Source organism: Aptenodytes forsteri, unplaced genomic scaffold (assembly GCF_000699145.1).
Source record: "Aptenodytes forsteri isolate BGI_AS27 unplaced genomic scaffold, ASM69914v1 Scaffold96, whole genome shotgun sequence".
NCBI lineage: Eukaryota > Metazoa > Chordata > Aves > Sphenisciformes > Spheniscidae > Aptenodytes > Aptenodytes forsteri.
In genome coordinates this window covers 5,977,121-5,997,380 of record NW_008795029.1, presented here as the reverse complement: position 1 = coordinate 5,997,380, position 20,260 = coordinate 5,977,121, and the positions used below count along the sequence as shown (strand labels likewise).

General features: G+C 36.8%; 1 protein-coding gene across 1 annotated transcript in view; it reads left to right on the top strand.

Annotated features, from left to right (window-relative positions):
* The first annotated feature begins 29 nt into the window (after positions 1–29).
* Positions 30–20,260, top strand: part of MRPS9 (mitochondrial ribosomal protein S9) — a 35,959-nt gene continuing 15,728 nt past the window's right edge. The window contains exons 1-5 of the mRNA XM_009276115.2: positions 30–90; positions 7,513–7,692; positions 16,573–16,635; positions 16,728–16,758; positions 19,085–19,164. Coding sequence (XP_009274390.1) covers positions 7,513–7,692; positions 16,573–16,635; positions 16,728–16,758; positions 19,085–19,164 — 354 coding nt within the window. The 5' untranslated portion in view covers positions 30–90. The remainder of the gene's footprint in view (positions 91–7,512; positions 7,693–16,572; positions 16,636–16,727; positions 16,759–19,084; positions 19,165–20,260) is intronic.

Genomic DNA, 20,260 nt, shown 5'->3' with positions numbered 1-20,260 from the left:
CGGCGGTGCGTGCGCGGGGCTGGCGCCGAGAGGAGGCAGCGTTGGGGCGGGGGGTGCGAGGGCCGGCGCCGCGTTCAAGTCGGCCCTTCGGTGAGCTGAGCTTATTTTTCTTAATGTAAAGAAAAAGCGTAGTTAAGCGCTGATTTATTATATATATCGCTAGACTTGACAGAGCCGTGTATAGACCAGAGCCATACACAAAAGTGAAGTACTTAAAGATTCGTGAATAAGTGGTAGTTTTTTAGGTTGGTCATCTTGAATTGTGTTTGGTCAGCAGGTAAGAAGATAACGAAGTCTCCCAATTCCTGCAATGAAGAGAGAAATGTGCTCCACAAGTGCGGTAACTTCTGATTAAACAGAGTTACCCGCTTGTTTTGAGAGATACCGGTGTTCAGCAGGTTGCCATTTCATTAAAAAAGCTTAGCTGCTGTCAGTGTTGAGGACAGCCGCTGTGTCTGTGCAGTGGTATTTGATACACCTTTATGTATATTTAATCAGTGACCAGTAAATGGATAAAAAGGCATGCTGGTAACACTTTCAAGTTACAAAGTAATTTAGGCTAATAAGGGCTGAAGCACTGTTGGGTGGCTGAACTAAACTAAACCATGGGGTAACAGGAGAGAAGGTGCGGTAAGGAAATGAAAGGTAATACTGGAAGGAGCAATTTGAACTTGTTTATATTGGTTACTTCTGGATTAACTTTACCCATTAGGCATAATGGTGTCCATGTAGGTAGTTCTTTACGCAGCAGTCAGAAATACACGCGCTTAAGTTGTGCAAGGACTGAGAAAGAGAAGAAGGCTGAAAATATTCTAACACTTGATTTTGTTCTCAGTTGGAATAGTTTGTGTGGCTTTGGTTATCCTATATCAAAGGTGTGATTACGACAGTAACTTAGTTTTTCTGGCCAGGCACCTGCTTGAGTTTGAGCTGAAAACGATTTGTATTGTAAATGAGGGAATGATCTTGAAGGACAAGTCACAGTAGAAGATAGGGCTTGAAGGGGCCTTGAGAGATCACCTGTCTACCCCTCTCGCCCCCAGAGTTGGGATCAGTACCTAAGCTTATAGCTATATACAAATCGTCTAACAGTCTGAACCAAAGGATATGAAGGGAATTAATGGGAGGCAGGGCCCAGGAAACTTAAGAGACTGTTCTTTCCATTAGGTGTAGTTAACCTGTGGAACTGATGAGGATGTTCAGGGTACTAAGCATTTATGTGAACACAAAAAACAAGTTCAGAAACTCAGAAGAAAATTCCACTGAGGACTGTTAAAAACAAGGTATCAGTATGTCTTTGAACCGCAGGTTGCTGGAAACGGGTAAAGTGTCCTGGGAAAATTATTACTACTTGTTTGTCTTCTCCTTGTGCCTCTGATACCGGCTACTGTTGAGGACAGGGTAATAAGTTGATGTACCCTTGTTCTGACCTGCTATAACCATTTCTTACATCAAGCGCTTATCTGTCCTTACTGTTAGGGAACTTTTTTATGATGTCTACCCTAAAAATCCCTTGCTGGAGTTTAGTTCATTATTTCCTGTCTATCTTAGTGGGGGAAACAGTTCAATTTCTTTTTTTTTTTTTTAATTTGAAAGTGTCTCGCATTGAGAGAGGAAATGGGAGAGAAACTTTGTAATTCCAGTTCCCTTAGCTTTGACTGAACAACAGGTTTAGTTTCCTGTTCTTCTAATAAGCAAAATGCAGAGATTTAGCACAATTAATTTATAAAGAAAAGAAATTATCTAGCTTAGTTACTGTCAGTCACTTCTGATGTGATTGAATAGCTGTTCTCAACGGAATAGTTCAGAGTACCGTGCATGCTATTTAATTTGATTGGGTCAGGTACCTTATCTAAATCACTGTGGATGATATATGTATCAGAAAGAGATGATAGCACTTTGGTGACAGTCTTTCAGAACTACGTGCTTGGAATGGAGTAGCTTTTTCTGCAGTTGTTAACTAAGTTAGAGTTGAAGAGCCTGTTAGTATTTGATAACTTGTGCCTCAAAACAACCAGATCTAAATTCTGTTTCCCGTTATGCACATCTGACACTTGCCATGTATCTATACACTTACAACTATCTTTTATTTCCATAGTGTACAGTATAAGCAAAACTCAATATGTAAACGTGGTCAAATATGCACAGAAAGTAGATTTTCTGGGTGGGGGAGATGCAGTTTTACAGTTACCTGTCAAGAGACTTCATTCTGAGAAAAAGTTTCTTCTGATGAAATACTTCGAAATCAGGTATAAAAAGTAATATAAAAACACTTATACATATTTGCTGACACCTTGTGATACTTTCTGATGTGTTTTACAAAATACTTCCTAAAACATAAACCTGATACTGCTTCATATAATTAGTTTGTAGGCCGATTGAAATCTGAGATTGTGTAAATATTGTTTAAGTAAATCAATTAAAACACATTTTTGTAAAACAGCACACTAGAAAGCCAGAACTCGCCTATTGAACAAAAAGTAATTCTTTAGAAACTTGGGATGGGTCCGATCATTTACATTCTGTATGATTGCTACATAATATATGTTTTTTTCTTGTGCAAGAAGTGACCAGAGGACCACTGTTGATACCTTGTATGTCTACTGGGTTCAGTAGCACTAGCTGTGCCAGAAATCAGAGCAATGGACACGGGGCAGCTTTAGTCCTGCATACTGATGTGGTTATACAGCTCCAGCTCCGCATCTCCTAGTGAAGTTCTACCCCAAAGACAACTTTTTAGTACAAATTTGTTTGTGCGCTGCATGGTTTTGGAAAAGGAGATGGTTGAAGTCTGCCAGCTTAGAGCATGGAAGCAGCATGAAAACGGTGCAACTGTATGCATGCCACATCATTTGGTGTCATCTTCTAGCTCTGTAACTATGTCATGTTGTAAAATGGACAATGTTTTCTCTTGAATTCAAGCCTCCTGTCTCCGATTCCCTCTTCCTCCCATTCCAAAAGTACAGGAAGCTTGATTCCTCTGTTAGTGATGTGTTGATTTTTATATCCATATAACTCCAGTGAAGCAAAATGAACAGGACGACTAAACAGACAGGTCCTAGTTATTTCTCTTCTTGGAAAAAATAGGCCAGAGAAGTTGAAGTTGTCTGAAAATGCTTATTTTTTTTCTAAGGCAAATTTTACGTAAGCTGATTTTCTATAAATTTACTGTCTCCCTGGAAAATCAGGATTTGCCAAACTGTTTTAATGCTAGGTTGCTCGGGAAGGAGTCGGGACGGGAGGGTTAATACCAAGGAGTTGTGTCCAGTTTTGTGACCAAAAGGCTTTCTCTTCTCCCCTGTCCTGGTGGAAGAGTCTATTATTTCAGGAGTACTGTTAATAACCATTATTATTTAAAAAATGATGAGGTTGCTGTCTGCACTAATGCTTTATGAAATGTGTAAGAAGTGAATGCAAACCTCTGTGGTTTCCTCTAGAAAGTAGAGGAGCATGCTTTCTTGTTTGACTGAAGTGCCAGAAGCATATAGCTGTGCCTTGCAGTTCTTGCCTGTACCACCCATGAAATAGTACTCTTATCCCAAAAGAGGTACCCAATACAATAGATATTAATTTGCATAAGAGGGTGTTTTCTAATTATGAACAGTTTGTGTGTCCAGGGACTTTTGATTAGTGACGAATTGAAACTAGGGAAGAATATGGAACAGGCTGCCCAGGGAAGTGGTTGAGTCACCATCCCTGGAGGTATTTAAAAGACGTGTAGATGAGGCGCTTAGGGACATGGTTTAGTGGGCATGGTGGTGTTGGGTTGACGGTTGGACTTGATGATCTTAGAGGTCTTTTCCAACCTTAATGATTCTATGATTCTATGATAATATGAATAGCTTGAGGGAAGGAGGACAAAAATGAGAAAATTACAACAGAAATTGACAGAAATAAGATGAAAGCAATCTTTTTTTAAAGTATTCTGTGTAAAGCATAGCAGAGAGAAAGCAATTTTGGACCAAGTAATAAGGAATCATATGTTCATTAACAAGAATTACAAATAATTAGTTACTATTAAGACAAGTAAGACAGAAGATTAATTGAATTCTTTCCCGAGGAGTGACTAGGAGAGAAGAATAGGAAATATGCAGAGATACCTCTGCTTTCGTTACTGCTTTCTAAGGAAATCACCAGAGCCTTGCCTGTGGAAAATCTGTACACTTAAAATTTTGATTATATTTATTTTAATTCTGTATATGTCAATGTAACCTCACAGAAGACAAGTAAGACAGAAGATTAATTGAATTCTTTCCCGAGGAGTGACTAGGAGAGAAGAATAGGAAATATGCAGAGATACCTCTGCTTTCGTTACTGCTTTCTAAGGAAATCACCAGAGCCTTGCCTGTGGAAAATCTGTACACTTAAAATTTTGATTATATTTATTTTAATTCTGTATATGTCAATGTAACCTCACAGAAAACACGAATATTAAAAAAAAAAAAAAAAGGAAAGGGGCAAACCAGGACCATTGCATATGTTTTTTTTTGTCTTTGGTGACAATAAAGGGTTTTGACATATGGCCTCTATGCATGGGAACAAAAATACTTAGCCTGAAAAATCCCATAGAGGTCTGTGTGACCAATTTCAAGTCAGATGAAAAAAAAATCTTCCAGAAAATAAGAAAATGAGCTGTTTGCATTGCAACAAATGCCTACAGTACTAACATGAATTGCGAAATCACTGGCTGTGACTGATCAGAGTTCATTAAAAATAAATCTTAGCCCAGCAGTTTTAATAAATGGAATGAGCAATAAAGGCAGCAATGATTCGCTTTTTCTCATGCAGAAAACTGTCTGATTTTGCATTTTTCACTCAGCCAAAGGATTTCTGCTGAATAAAACTGATTCTGGCATCTGATGTGAAAATTCAGGTCTCGCCTTTCTGGGGGTGAGGAGAAGATGGGAGACAGCAGCTTTGTCAACCCTTCAGAGCCTTTCAAATTTAACTTTTTCTAGAATTTATTTTGGCATTTAAGACTTTGTGGAAAAAAAACAATCAAAGCCACATTTCATTTCCCCCCAAAAAAAAAAAAAAAAAAAAAAAAAAAAAAAAAAAAGGCAAGGGGCAAACCAGGACTAGCATTGCATATGATGCATATAAACTGTGGAGAAAACAAAGCAACAACAGGCTCTTCAGCACCAAATTCTGCCTTGGAGCTGTTTTTACATCTTTTCTGGCAGAGGTATTGGTTACTTTTCTGAGGTACACACCTTGTATCTTTAGGCATATCTTTATCCATGTCAGGTTGTAAAAGCATAGAGGGTCAGTTCTTTCAATCTTATGTGACCTTGTTATTCAAAGATTACTTTACCTTCTATATCAAACCTTACTGAATTCATAGGTCCTATCCTGCAGCACAAGCATGTGCTGTACGTGGGTTTAAGGCAGGGTATTGCAGTCTTTATTCCAAACTGACATTTTAAGTGGGGTTGTTAGATTTTGTATATTGAAGCCTGAGACAGTCACGGACAGGTAAATCGATCATGAATAGCTTTACATATGTGCAGCAAATTGGATGCATTGGACCAGTCCATCCTGGGCTGCCAGATGTCCAGAATACCAACCAGGCTCTGTGAAAGTACAAGAAAAGCTGTATTTCATTTCCTGTTCATGTAGGACTTGACCATGTAATACAGAATGCCCAAAGCTTCTAGTCACAGGAGAAGTTTGTGTAAGCTAACTTGTGTTACTAACAGAAGGTGGAAGTTCGATCCGCTTTTGTGTTTGTCTTGCAAATATATCCGTTTTGCAAATATAATCTTGTTTTGATGAGATGTGTGTGTTTGTATCATTGTGGTTATAACTAGGTTTGAAGATTACTGTTGTATTTGCATTAGTTACAGGAAGATTGCAAATATTTTATGCTATTCATATTAGCTTAACTCAGAATGGTAAAATCCATCAAAATGGTCAGCATGTCTAAATTGTGATCTGGAGAACACAATTCCCGTGACTCGGAGAACGCTTAATCATTTCAAATACTAGCTTTAGTCTGTTGCTCATAATAAGAACCCTAAGTAGTTCACTTTGTTGTGCATGTTTGGGTTTTAATGTTTGGCTAAAGGTAGACTGAGGCTCCAGTTCCAGGAGCAGCAGAGGCAATTTAATAATTTGTTCAAAGAAATGAAGGTAAAGAAGGGACGGCTTCTTTTCTTCCTTGCTCCCAGTTGCATGGTTCAGCCACCATCTCCTGCCAAAGCCAAAAGCTTTGGCTTTTCTCAGAGCCTTCTCTGAATCGCGCGGACTTACCAGCTCAGCAGAGAACTGCCCACTCGTTGGGAGGAAGCAGAAGTTAGTGTTCTGCCACATTTAGGGAGCTGAGCTGGCTTGCAGAAGAGCCTGAGTGCCAGAGCTAGCACAGGGCGAGTGAAGGGAGTGGAGGAAAGAATGCTGGCAGAGGTGGACTGTGAGATGGGCTCGCTCTGCCTTGTGAAACTGCACTGTCTGCTCACAAAGCCAAGCCGTGGCATGTTGAAGGGGCTGGAGAGAAGTGTTTCAGGGTACTATCTGGTGAACAGAACTGGGCGTTTTTCTGACTCAGAAGTGGTTCTTTTTCTGTCCTTGCTTTTCTGTCCCACATACCCTTTTTTTTCTTGTGATTCCCTCCCCCGGCCCACAGAAGACCACACAAATAATCAGTTTTCATTCAGTTTGTGGAATAATTAAGCTGCAGAGGACTTTAATACTAACGTTGGAGAGATAAAATAGTGCATAATATTGGCACTAGGCCAGAATTGGGACATTACAGCTCTGTCAGTGAAGCTCCTGTTTGTCTGGCAGAAAGCTTGATTGAAATTAGTCATCTTAACTACTGCTTGTCTTGATAGAAGAAAAACCAAACCTGTATCCCACAAAGATGAAAAGATAACTGTCCCCTGAGTTATGACTTCTGAGCTGGAACAATGCTCAGTAGTAGTTGCTGGTGAGAACTACCCTACTAGTTTCCTAATTGTTCTACCTGAGAAGGTGAAATAGCTTAAGAATCATTCTGGCCCTGTGAGCAAGGAAGGAGCACTCCATAGCCTTTCCAGAGCCTTTAGTAGTGTTTGTGCAGCCACATGCTTCTGGAAGCCACTAGAGAGCTGCCCCACAGATTCTTTTCATGCTTCGTTATGGGATGCCTTTAGGTGAAGGCAAAACCTGCTTATTTGCTGATAGATTTTTATTTTCTTTTAAGACTGCATCTGTTGATCAGTGCTGTGTTTTGCTTTTGCTGGATGTTCTTGACATACGATGCTACATTTCTTTCCGTCAGAAAAATCTTCTGAATTAATTGTAATGTGTGAGAATGTTCAACTTTTAGAATGTGTTTATCTGTTTATGGGCATTAAACAATTGGAAGAAAATGGTTTCATGAGTAATACTGCCTTTTCTAATTTATTACAATAATGTCTTGAATCTTGTTATAGGTATGAATGGTTTGTTATACTATTCATTTTATTTAGAGCGCACTGTGCCAAAAATATAAAATAAATCTCTCACTTTTCTTTTCTTTTTTGTTTTTGTTAGATGTTAAGGCTAATGTATACTGCCACAGCAATGCAGAGCAAAAATGTGGGAGCCTCAGGACCTGAAAAGTACACGGAGGCATTTATTAAAAAACAGATTGAAGAGTTCAACCTAGGAAAGAGACATTTAGCCAACATGATGGGAGAAGATCCAGAAACTTTTACCCAAGAGGATATTGATGTAAGTACAGTTGCTCTGTTGGAGAAGTAATTTACTGTATAGTTTCAGATATTGAAAGCACTTTACTTCAGCATGAGCCCCTCAGCTCTCTGTGAATTTTAATCAAACTGTCAGAATAAGAAAGAGTGCTACTATACATTGCAAACGTTGCAACTGTGACTGTGAATAGAGATTCTACCTCTGCTACCATGTGAGGTCAGACATCACAGTATAGAGCTGTATACCATATCTTGCTAAAGCACAGTAGGTCCTTTTTAAAAGTCCTAATGGATAATCCCCTTGATCTGACGTTGTAAGAGGCACTGTAAAGGTTTATGTAGCACTTCGAAAGGTTTACCCACAATTTGACCTGCTGTGTATATTCAGGTCAGATTTTCTTCTATGATACTGTGGTTGCTGGTAATGCAAATTAAATTTTATAGGATGTTTTACAACTAACGCTCTGGTTTAGCTTAGGGATTTTAATATAGACGCAAATCTAAGCTCATACCAGTAGCTCCAAACATACTATTTTATTGCAATTCCCTCTGACAACTGACAGCTAGGTGGCCTCCTCTTTTTCTGTGTCATTTAGGCTCATGTATAGATGTGCTGCCTTTCACTCAGAAAAATGTTTTGTTGCGTGGATTTTTTTTAATGTCCCGCCTGGTCCTCTCTTCTGTCATTTCCGTCTTATTTTATCACACCTCAGAGGTAGGGAGGAGAAATTTCATTTGGTGACATTCACTCTTAGGTGAAGCTGCGTGAAGTCTCATGGCTGAAGCTTTCTCTGTGCAGCAGCAACGCTATTACTATAGCCGTGGCAGCACGGTGTATCAGCAGGGCCCGTAGGGTAGACGTAGTAATGTGGTATGTGCCAAAAGAGAGGTGTGCGTGGTTTAGTTTTTTAAAGGGGAGAAGATTGTTTGTTGCGCCTCTCAGTGGCAAAATACTGTCAGCATAGCCGTGTCCACGTAAGAGGTCTTGACGGTGTGCTTGTGCCAAGAAAAAGAACTACATCTGTAGGTGGTGATACAGGCTGATTTCAAACACATTTGACAAGCTTCAAAACTAAGTTCTGAAAACTCTGAAAATAGACAGCAAAGTAGAGAGGAGACCCACAGTTAATGGCCTGCTGAGAAAAAGACTGAAATGAGACTTGAGTCTTATCAGGTATCAGAAAATCCATCAGGGAAGCTTGACTTCAAGTCACAAATCTGTAGGAAATCAAGCTTTATGAGTACAAAGCTATGCACTGATACTGTGACTACTTTCATTCAGAATTGTAGCTATCACTTTGCTTTTCTACAAACAAGTGCCAATGCAGAGACCCTTCCAGTCTCAGTGTAGAGGGGATAAGGTCCTGTCAACAGTAAAAGTATTCTTTGAGGCATCTGGGTCAGCAGTAATAGCAGCCTGTTTCTTTACATTAGCTTTCTAACTGCTGTACAGACTACAGAATTTCCTTTTCCTGTATTTTTCAGATGTTTTTTCTTACCTTTGATGACCTTTATCTTTTTGAGTTACTTTCTTGTAAAGTATTCATGCACAGACCTGCCACCAGAATACCTCCCATGTTAGTACAGTACGATGATGAAGCTAATAGTTCAGTTTGTTTGCCCAAAAGGTTAATGGTAGGAGAATGCATTAATCTGCAGTCTGGCTTTCTTCCTTGATAGGGTCTAGGGGGAAGGCTTACAGACAGCAAGACTGTGAGAAATGGAAAATGACCGTATCTAAGTAGTGTTTTTTTTCTTTATGAATCCACAGCACTATGATCGTTTGCACAAAATTAACTGAGCTCTATCATTAGTAAAAGCAGATTCATTCTGGAAATTAGCTTTTACAAATGCAGTGCAGGTGACAAGAACAGGCCTGCTTTGCAGACTCTCTTTCTGAAAAGGTGGAGAAGTGGAGCCAAAAGAGTAGTGTTCTGTTTGGTGATATCAAGTATTTTGGTACAGGTTTGATTTCTTCGTATTCCATCAGGTGCTGGAAAATACTTAGTGTGTAATAGTGTCTGCTATGCATAATTAAATTTCTGTTATAAAAACATAAAAGCTGCTTAAACACTGGCAGGAGAATTATCAAGCTTTACATTTCGAACAATAGTAATTCTTTCTGATGAGTGCTTATATACCTCCATGACTTCTACTGTTAATCAGTCTGTGCAGTGTATTTTGAAAGTAGACATCATAGGATTCTGTCCTTCACTGGAGTTTTAGGTACAGTTTAATAAAAGTTAAACCCTGTGAAGTTTTAAACAGGAAAATAAGTTGACTTACTTGCTAATCCTTCTGGATGTTGTGGAAGCAGAATTGCCTCTTACTAATACTTTTATTTAGGAATGAAAAGTTAAGCTGTGCATTACAACGATATTTCTGGAGGAGAAAAAAAATCCAGCAAATTGATATATAACTCTGCAGAAGTCTACCAATGGCTTTTTAATTGGTATTATAGACCTTACTCTGAAGCAACGATGTTTTATTCTCCTATGTGTGAATATGTGCTATGAAGTTTCTCTAATTGATTTGCTTTGCCCATTCCATTTGATGTATCATTTTTCACAATATTTCATAATTTGTGCTCATTTCTAATGAACAGAGTCGTTAGGACAGGCATGTCTAAGTACAACTGACAGCTAACATTAGGTGCCAGATGCAGTTTATAAAGCTATGTAGAACTGCAGAGAACAGTTTAAATAAATTAGCACCTGTACATTAGTCTCACTTGCTGGTAATTTATAAGCGAATCAGTAGAGATGACATTTAGGTAAGTCATTGATCAAGTTAACAGCTGCATACCCACTGCCCAGCTGGGATACCTAATTAATAGAGATTGCAGTCCTGACCTAGTGCTTTTCCCTGGTTGAGTCTGTAATCCTTTTATTTTGTGATTTAACTTTAACTTATGGTTGCAGTAAACAGCCCACCTTCATTTTCCACTGTCAGTTCTGTGATATTCTACTTTAAAGCCCAGAAATCTAAGTAAGATTAAGTATTAATCTTCATGACCTATTTATATGCCAGTATTTTTATTATACATTTTTATGCAGTCACTAAATGCTCTCCCAGATATGAGATCATCGTAAAACAATACTCTTTCCCCATAGGAGTTAGTAAAACTCAAAAGCTAGAGATCTATGTTTGTTTTCTCTTGTTGTCTGCCTTATGACCTAATAGGTTGTTGTCAGCAGATGGAATAATTTGAATCTAAAATACATGTTTATCTTCACTAGCATACATGTTGTTGCAAAAGTACCAGTAAGGTTGTTAACTATGAAAATGCTAAATGTGGAAAAACTTCATTCCTCATAGGGTATAGTTTCTTCCAATGAATTAAGACTTCTTTAATGAAAAATGGCTTGTATTCAGTCGCTTTTAAAAGTGGCTCAGCACATCTGATTTCTGAAAAACATTCAAATTTTAGCAATGGAATGCTAAAATTTTAGTTGGAAATGAGTGGATATTGGCATATGTGAAATGTCAGAAACATTATTCAGAACAAAATGCATTTCTGAACTTTGTTGTCTGCAAGAAGAGTGTGTTGTCCAGCATTGTCCTTACAAGAAATATTGGATTCTGTATTGTTTCTTAAATAGTTGAAGCTAGAATGCTTTTTTCAACTTTTTTTTTCCAGCGGGGCAGAACTCTGCATCAGTATTTTCTTCTGTATCAAAGTCCATGGGAACTGATGACTGCTGTATTTTTTTTTTTTACTCTTTTTAATACTGTTCAGTGTTTTGAAACATTAAAATGAAGATAGAAATAATGACTTTCTTTCAACGGGTTTTGGTTTTTTTTTCTGCTCTGCAAGATCTGGACAAGACATTAATTTTTGTTTTGTAAATGATTAGTATAAAAAAAGGTAATATTAAAAGAAGGTGGGTTTTTTCACATAATGCTAGTGGGTTGGGTTTTTTTGGTTTGTGTTTGTTTTTTTTTTTTTCAAGTGATGGGGTTAAAATATCACTGTGAACTTGAAATGTCTTTCTGTCCAAGCTAGAATTCAGCTTTAGATAAACAGTGACAAATGATTGGGGTGATTTCAATAAATTTTAGTAGTTAGTTGTTAGAAGAGGATTTTGTTTTAGAAGGTAAACTTAGGTGTGTCACCGATTTAATTAATTTTTTTTTGTTAACCTTTTCTGTCTTGTTAGATAAAAAAGCTATTTCAGGGTTAACGTTTCACATCCCATTTTTATTTCATTCATTCCTGGTTCTACCCCAAATATTCTGGATTTTGGATGCTGAAAGCTTCTGAAGAATACTGCTAGTGTGGTTAGAAGGAAAAACAGCTGTTCCAGCAAACATCTCTGAGAAATTCTGAAGTACTGTGGCGAAATAATGTGATTCAAGAGGCAAGGTTTAAGAAGGGAAGTGGCTCTCGTGATCAAGTTGAGGAGTAGAAGAAGCTGAAACAGCTATTGCTCAGGCATTTCATTAAAACGTTATGGCATAAAGTGTCACTTCTCACCTTAGTGTTTTGATGAGTAAAGTTTCGTGTATATTTGAAAAGGAATGAGCTGGATTCTTGAGCCCTCTGCCAAAAAGGATGCTGCTGCAAGGGAACCCCAGGGTGGAGGGTTTTTTTTCTTTTTTTTTTTCCTTCTTCTTTCCTTGTTTTTTACAAAATACCTTTTCTCACTGGATGTTACTTAGATGACTATCTTTGCACATGATTTGAGCAATGAAAATTAGTGGAATGTTTTGTGTTTGAGCTGTAAATTCAACAAAAGTGTGGGAAGATGCTTGAGCAAAATCAATTTGCCCTGCCAAACCTCTCCTACTTATGGCAGGTTATTTAAGGACTGAACTGTCTCAGTCTCCTTTCCCTATCCCAGTATGACTCAGTTAACTCTGTTTGAATTCAAGTATTGAATTCTTAATTTCTCAAGACACTAAAAAAAAAAGTAACCCTTACTGACCCAGCTGAACTTGTTTGATTCAGAGTTTGTCTTTGATGTTTGAGAAAGTGAGTGAACAAAACTTCTTGGCTTGTAGATAGATAGGAGGGAAGGCGGATCAGAAGTCAGCATGTGCAACACGCACGATGAAGAGGGAAAATGGGGGTGTGGCAGGTATACTGAATTTGCACAACGTGCCACATGCAGTGCTGGACAGATTATTTAATGAATTGGTTTGCATGTCCTACCTATCCCAGTATGACTCAGCTCTGTTTGAATTAAAGTATTGAATTCTTAATTTCTCAAGACACTAAAAAAAAAAGTAACCCTTACTGACCCAGCTGAACTTGTTTGATTCAGAGTTTGTCTTTGATGTTTGAGAAAGTGAGTGAACAAAACTTCTTGGCTTGTAGATAGATAGGAGGGAAGGCGGATCAGAAGTCAGCATGTGCAACACGCACGATGAAGAGGGAAAATGGGGGTGTGGCAGGTATACTGAATTTGCACAACGTGCCACATGCAGTGCTGGACAGATTATTTAATGAATTGGTTTGCATGTTTGAAGTACTGCCAGATATGATTTTTTTTTTTTTAAATAGGGATGGAAGCTTGTTCTTATTATTCTAACTGGCTTGAATTCAAATTTATAGCTGAAAGTGAAAGACATTGTGATCCTGTGGGCAGTATATTGAATCATCCAGTCCCTCAATAAGTGATGATATAACAGGTTTCCTTTTAGTTTGTTACAGGAAAGTTAAGTTTACCAGTGCAGTTTAAGAAATGTCTGATGTAAACCATCTTGTTACTAACATGTATTCATTATGATCTGCTAGTTTTAAAGGTGTGACTACTGGGTTGGTTGTTTGGGTTTTTTTTTTTTGCTGCATGGATCAACAGTAGAGTTTAAAAACAAACACTTTCAAATCCTGAAAGGAAATGGTTAAATTTTTTTTTTAGTAACTCATAGCAGAAGCAGGCTGTACCCATTCCACCTTTTTCCAGTAGTTTACGTAATTATTTTTGGAAACACCATTGTGTTACTAGGTACCAGGATTTTTAATCATGTTTCTGCTGAAAATAATTATGGATGTTTCTTTTTTAGAAAGTTGTGTTTTATTTCCAAATACAATGGCAACAGTGTGATTTAACGAATAGAATTGTGAAATAGCAGCCCAGAACCTGTGGAGGCTAGAGTGGGGTGGATGAATCTTGTATAGCTGAAATGATGGCCTGAAGAAAGTAGTTCATGGTCATATTCAGCACAACATTTCCTTTCTCATCTAGAGTTTAAGTCAAATTAAGCACTAGAAGAAGGATATGGGCCATGACCCTTAAGCTGAAAACCACTCCTGGAATGGAAAACTGCAGTTAAATCTAAAAGGTTTCCTGGGAACTTTACTGCTAGCATTTAAACCGTGATTATAAAGTTTTAAGAGGGATGTTCACCTGCTTTTTGTATGTTCAGAAAAATGCAGAATGTGCAGTTAATTCTCTACAGAATTTTGACTCGAGACATGGAGATTCCTGAAGGGAAGCCTGTGTTCCAAATCTGAAGACATTGTCAAAAGATTTCAGGAAAATATTTGATGGTTATTTATGTGCCCCAGCTGCAGTTTGGAGAGACTAATTCTGATGTCATTCCTAAGGTTGATCCACTATCTTATTTTATTGCTAGTACACATGGGTGTTAAGAATTACAGTTTTTCCAAAATACCCCTTTTCTACAAAACCGAAACGTTTGCATAGACAAAATCAGCTTCTATAAATGAAGTTTCCGAGAGGCAGACTGACTTGCTATGTAGTTGCTAAAAGTACAGTCTGAGGACACAGCTATTTAAAATTAAGAAGAAACTTCTGAATAAAGTTGAACTGGAGTCTGTTGCATCCCAGGATAGTTCCTAATGGGATGTAAAGACAAATACCCCATCCTTGATTACATTTCCATAAAAAGGGAGAAGGCAGGAAGACTCTATTTCTTTCCATTTTGGAACAACAAAAAAGTGAACTTAAAGTGAACTATTATTTTTTGGCTAGTTGTTGTGTGGAGAGCTGAAAGTAGATGTTAGGATTTCTTAATGCAGGGTTTGTTTATGCTTCAGTGTGAAAGACATGAGTATACACTCAAGCAATATAAAATAAACTTTCTAGAGGTAGAAGGTCTCAGACGGCAGCTACTCTCTTCATTATAATTGTTAAATTGTTATATTTGCCATTTATTAAGGTGTCATAGTTACAGTAACTGTTTTGACTGAGATTCTGGAAATGCTTGTAAAGACTACGTCTTAAGTACACACACAGTCAGTCTCAGTATCCTGTAATAAATTCTTTTAATATATTATATAAGGTGTTTATTTAACATCATTTGACTCACAGCAGATTTCTCTATTGTCATCATAATTAATCCCCATTTGTTCATAAATAGGTGTTCACCTACTGTGTGTATGCATAAAATGCCCATTGACTAACAAATGGGAATACAGTAGTCACTAAGAGAAACAAAATTACCATTTCATAAAATCAAGTTAAGCCTTTTGTTTGCTTCAGAATTCTCAAAATTTCTGTTCAGAATGCCAGCAGGGGATTAGTGAAAGTAATAGGTTAGGTCTTTTTACACTCCATGCATATTAAATTGGTTGAAGCACTGACAAACCACTCCATGTCCATGGAAAAAATTATCAGCAAGTAATAGCCCTAAGATAGCCTAACCAACAAAGAGTCATTCTTCTTAAACTCTGATTTTATTGTAATTCTACTTTTCCATACTGTCTAATGGAAATATAAATGAGACCACTGCCAGAAGGGTTTATTCGGGTAGTCCATGTTACTGTACGAACACAAGATTTCTGTCTCAAGCACTACTACCCACTGTCTGAAGTCGGCTACACTTGCCAGACCCCTACATCTGGGGGTTTTTGATGGCTAGCTTTTTCTGTTTTGTTTTTAAAAACAAATGTAAATAAACAGCTCTCATAAATGCATATTTTTGCTTTATTAAATTATGTTTTAGTTACATTGAAGAGGGGGAGAGTAGGATGATGTTGAACAGAAATGCATGTCATTGGGCTTAACCTTTTAAGGTGCTTTGCCTTACATTTTGCCAGAATGATTTGGAATATTGGTACCTACTTTATTTGTTGGAGGCAAATAATACTAACTTTATACATCATATGAATAGTGGTAGATATTGGTTAAGTAAAAGCAAATGATGTACCTTGTACTTAGTGAAAACAGTGGTAAACAATGAGTGCGTAATGAATGTCATATGTTTTTCTAAATTGTTTCAGCAAACCCTTAGGTATCTAAGGAGAAGAAAGATGGTATTTAAGAGTCTTTCTTCTCTGAGCAATTAGTTCAAGTTCAGCAAAGATTGTAGTGATTCACAGTTGTTTCCAAATGCAGTGATCAATGAAATGCTTATTTAGGCTATGTAAAAATTCTTCTACTGCCACAACAAACATTGCCTTTAGACTTGAGGAAACTACATCTGTAGAAACTGAGATTCTTAATATGTAAAACTTTGCTTTGTCCAGTTGCTTTAAATAAAATTTCCATGCTTGGTCTGTCAGTAGGCACTGTTAACAAGCATTGATATTTTCAGAAAGATAAATTAATGTTGTGATTTCCTCTAGAAGTCACAGCATTTGAAATTTTATGGGAAAATCACTGTGTATAAAGATGGTCTTTGCACTTGAGTAGTTCTGATAAGTTATGATAAATGCATACCATAAAAACAAAACTCTGCAGAAGAAAGTTCACTCATTCTGATATAGTAGAGTACAGCCTTCAGAATGATGTTTTACTTTTCCTGAGGATTCCTGAGAAAATGATCTACTTTTCTTTTCAGCACAGCACATACACGGCACTCTTTCTTACTGATTTGGTTGCCTACTGTACAAAAGTTCTGCTATTTTTCTCTACAAGAAAGTACCTAAGAAATTTTTCAATGATGCTTTTGTGGAAAAAATTACATATATGATCTCTCCTTTTGTTTTCAGAGAGCCATTGCCTATCTCTTTCCTTCTGGCTTATTTGACAAACAAGCCAGGCCCATGATGAAGGTAGGATTTTTTTTGTTGCATTTCTGAGTAACTGTAGCTTCAGATTTTAAGTAACTTTTTCCCTTTGCTGATATTTGTTTGTTTATTTTCAGCATCCTACTGAAATTTTTCCAGAGCAGAGGAGTAAGTGTTCATAGATATATTATTTTTTATTATTATTTCTAAGTATTAGAATTTTTGCATATGTAGAATTCTTTATTTACACAGATATACTTTTTTCCCTGCATTCCTAAAAACTGCTAAGACATGAGCAGTAAAAGCCTGATCTGATATTCTGGTTTTTAGGATAAAAAGTACTGCTGGATTCTGGAATACCAGTGGTCTTTTCAGATACCTTGTTAACTGACTATAGATAAATGTTTTTCATTGTTTAAAAATAAACAATAGGTAGGATGACGTGCAGAATCCGTTGAAGTCACGGGAAAACCTTTTGTTGAGTTCAATAGCTTTTTGTCAGAGCTGTCTATCACAGCCATAAAATATTCATTAATACTATTTTAAACCAAAAGTTTTCCTGGTAACTTCATTGCTCTAAAAGCTTAGAAACTACAGCTTTGAAATTGCCAGATGAGAGCACAGGGAGAGTGGAAACTCTCCCAATCATGTCTCAGTTTTGACCTGAAAGTCCTAACTCTGCGCTTATGTCCATACTGTTTTTGCTCTTGCTTCTGAGACACCGCATGAAGTCCCAGTTGTCAGTGATATGCCAGTGTGTTGGTCAGTGAGAACTTCACTGAAATCGCCAAATTAATTTTACGTAGAATATTTAAAAGATATGTCAAAACCTGTTGTCCCCTTTTGACTCACATTTAGTATGAACTGGTAGCATGGGTGTGAAATTCTACATTTGCTGAGCTATCATGTCCCAGATGGACACTTCTGATTATCAGCAAAATCTTGTAATTTTCCTTCCTTCCTTCCTTTTCCTGTTCCTGGAGTTAATTGATACTTGATGTTTTATACTTGATGTTTTTGGGACTTTGCGTGCCTTTTAGAAAGCGGGCTAAATTATCGGAAATTTTGGAATTTGAGCTTTCAAATGGTATTATGCATTATTTTCTAACTACACGGTATTGTGAAGTAAAAAGTAGAATGCGAAAGGGTAAGAGAGTTAATCATCATGCAATTTTAAAATCCAAGGGCTGTTTTATGGTAGAACTAAGCTACTATTCTATATGCTTTCAGGACTAAAGAATTCTTTGAAATGCTAGCTGTGTCCTGAGGAGTGTAAGAACTAATTAGTAAAAATGTGTATCTCTGTATTTACATCTAAAAATAACACTTTGAATAAGTAACCCTTTTAAGGCAGCTTTGTCTTGTCTGTGCATTATGTCTTCGATAACTTTGAAGTACAAAAATGTAAACTTATACTTCAGAATGTTCCCTAAACAGTAATTTCAACAAAACATGCTTTCACAGCTGCATACATGGAAATTCACACATTCCACTAGTAGTATGTGTAGGTAAAAGCCCCCTGTATTCCTTCTGTTCTAGTACATTTTGCATCTTTCCATTCAACTTCTGCTGTATTATGTCTTAACATTGCAGTGCAATCCATACCATGCTTATCAGGCAGGTTCTTGGAGTCTTACCTTTGTCTATAGCTTGTAGATAGCTTCATTTGAACTTCGCTGGATAAAATGTCTGGGAGTTTCTCTGCAGTTCAATTTGTAAAAAGCTCTCAGGTTTTTATTTTTGTCACTTTTCTTAATTTGGAAAAGATCCTTGTCATGTTACATTTAAGTTTGATTTTTTTTTTCCTGAAGTTGAAATTTTATTTGTCCTTTAATGACATTTTTTATGAATAAAATAATCTGGATGTGCTGAATGATACGAACGTGTTTTCTTGCTGAACTAATTCTGTAGACTATAGCATAGGTCTTTGTATTTAAATATCCCAAACATATCAACATGAACAAGTCCTAAAATCACCCAAGTTCTGAATACAGTTGTGTTAACCCACAAAAGGCAGTTGTATGAATACTTAGTTTAGTTTAGACATATTATACGAATAAAAAATTTGCTCTGGGTATAAAGCACTGTTTTCAAGAGCTGTTAATCTTTCACCTTTCACAATCATTATGTAGATTTACTTGTCTCTTAATTTGTACTTCTTCCTATTCTAAAATGGATACTTCTATCTGTAATACCAACTACAGTCTTTGAAAGTTTATTTAGGATGTACATGAGGGATTCCCTCATGTTAAACGATATTTAGAGATATTATATTAAATATTTGGTTATAATTGCAGATGGAGATTGGTTTTTAACAAGGCAGTCTAAATCATTAGATTACCAGACAGGTTGAATATACCCGTAAAATGTCTTTGTTCTCTGATATTTAAAAAGGTAATCAGTATTATGAAAGAGGTTTATAACTGCAATTAAATACAAGGGTTTTTTTTAGTGAGTGTATATTGCTTTCTTGTCTAATCTTGATTTTTATTAGAAATCCAGTGGGGAGAAGATGGCCGACCATTTCACTTTCTCTTTTATACTGGCAAGCAGTCATATTATTCATTAATGCATGTAAGTATGTTATAATCTGTAATACCTAATGTTAGCTCCCAGTCAAGTACATGTTGTTCTAGAGGTGTGTATCAGGAGCTCCTGAGTTTACTTGTGTTTTCACGGTAGGCCATGATATCACCACTGAAGCTAAATGCAATGTATATTTTTATGTCACAATATCCATTATTAGGGGCATTTATATTATTAGGGGCATTTTTACATCACATTTAAGAGAACAGACTACATGATAGTTCTTGCTTTAATTTTTGGTTTACTTTACAGTTTTGGCTATGGACTGGGTTTGTATAGTCTGAACGCTTTCTTGTAGGCTGTTTCTGATTAGTAGCATAAGGTTAGTAGTTGAGAATGCATATAGAACAAAAATGGCTAGTTCTAGGAAAATTCATTGTAGAATACATTTTTTTTTCCCCTTCCTTGAAGGGCAAAGCTATAGGAAATGTTATTTTATTTGTGCTGACATTTAGTGTGAAGAAAATTTGCATTTAAACTGCTTAATTGATTTTTCTAAGACTGTTCCATTCATGCAAACTTAAGGCTTTTTCTGATTAGTACGGTTCCAGGAGTAAAGGATCTGCATCTGTTTACCTTTATGAAAAAAGCTGTATCTAATAGAATATCACTAGACGCTGTGTCTTAACATGGATTATGAACAAACATTTCATATCTATGACCATCAATGGCACAAACATTATCTACCTCTTTAGAAGAGTTTATAGAAAGATGGGCATGTTTCTTAAATGTACTTATAGAAGACAAAAGCATTAATAATGTATGCAGAAATATTTAATTGGACAATCGTGTCAGACTTTGTTTCCTCATTAGCTGTCTTTAAAAGTTAGTTCTGCGGTTAGTTGGTTGTCAAAAAAAATACATTTTATGTTACCAAATTCAGTGCACAGCTTTACTGAGTGTAGTGTTTTTATTAGAATTATCTGATATATATTTGCGTTCTGCGTACCCAAAGGACAAAATCCCCACTTGTCAGGTACATTTATTTCTTTGGGAGAATAACCCCCCCCTCTTTTTTTTTGTTGTTGACCTTGGGCAAATGAGCTTCTTGCCCTGGCAGAAATGAAATGAATGATAAATGTAG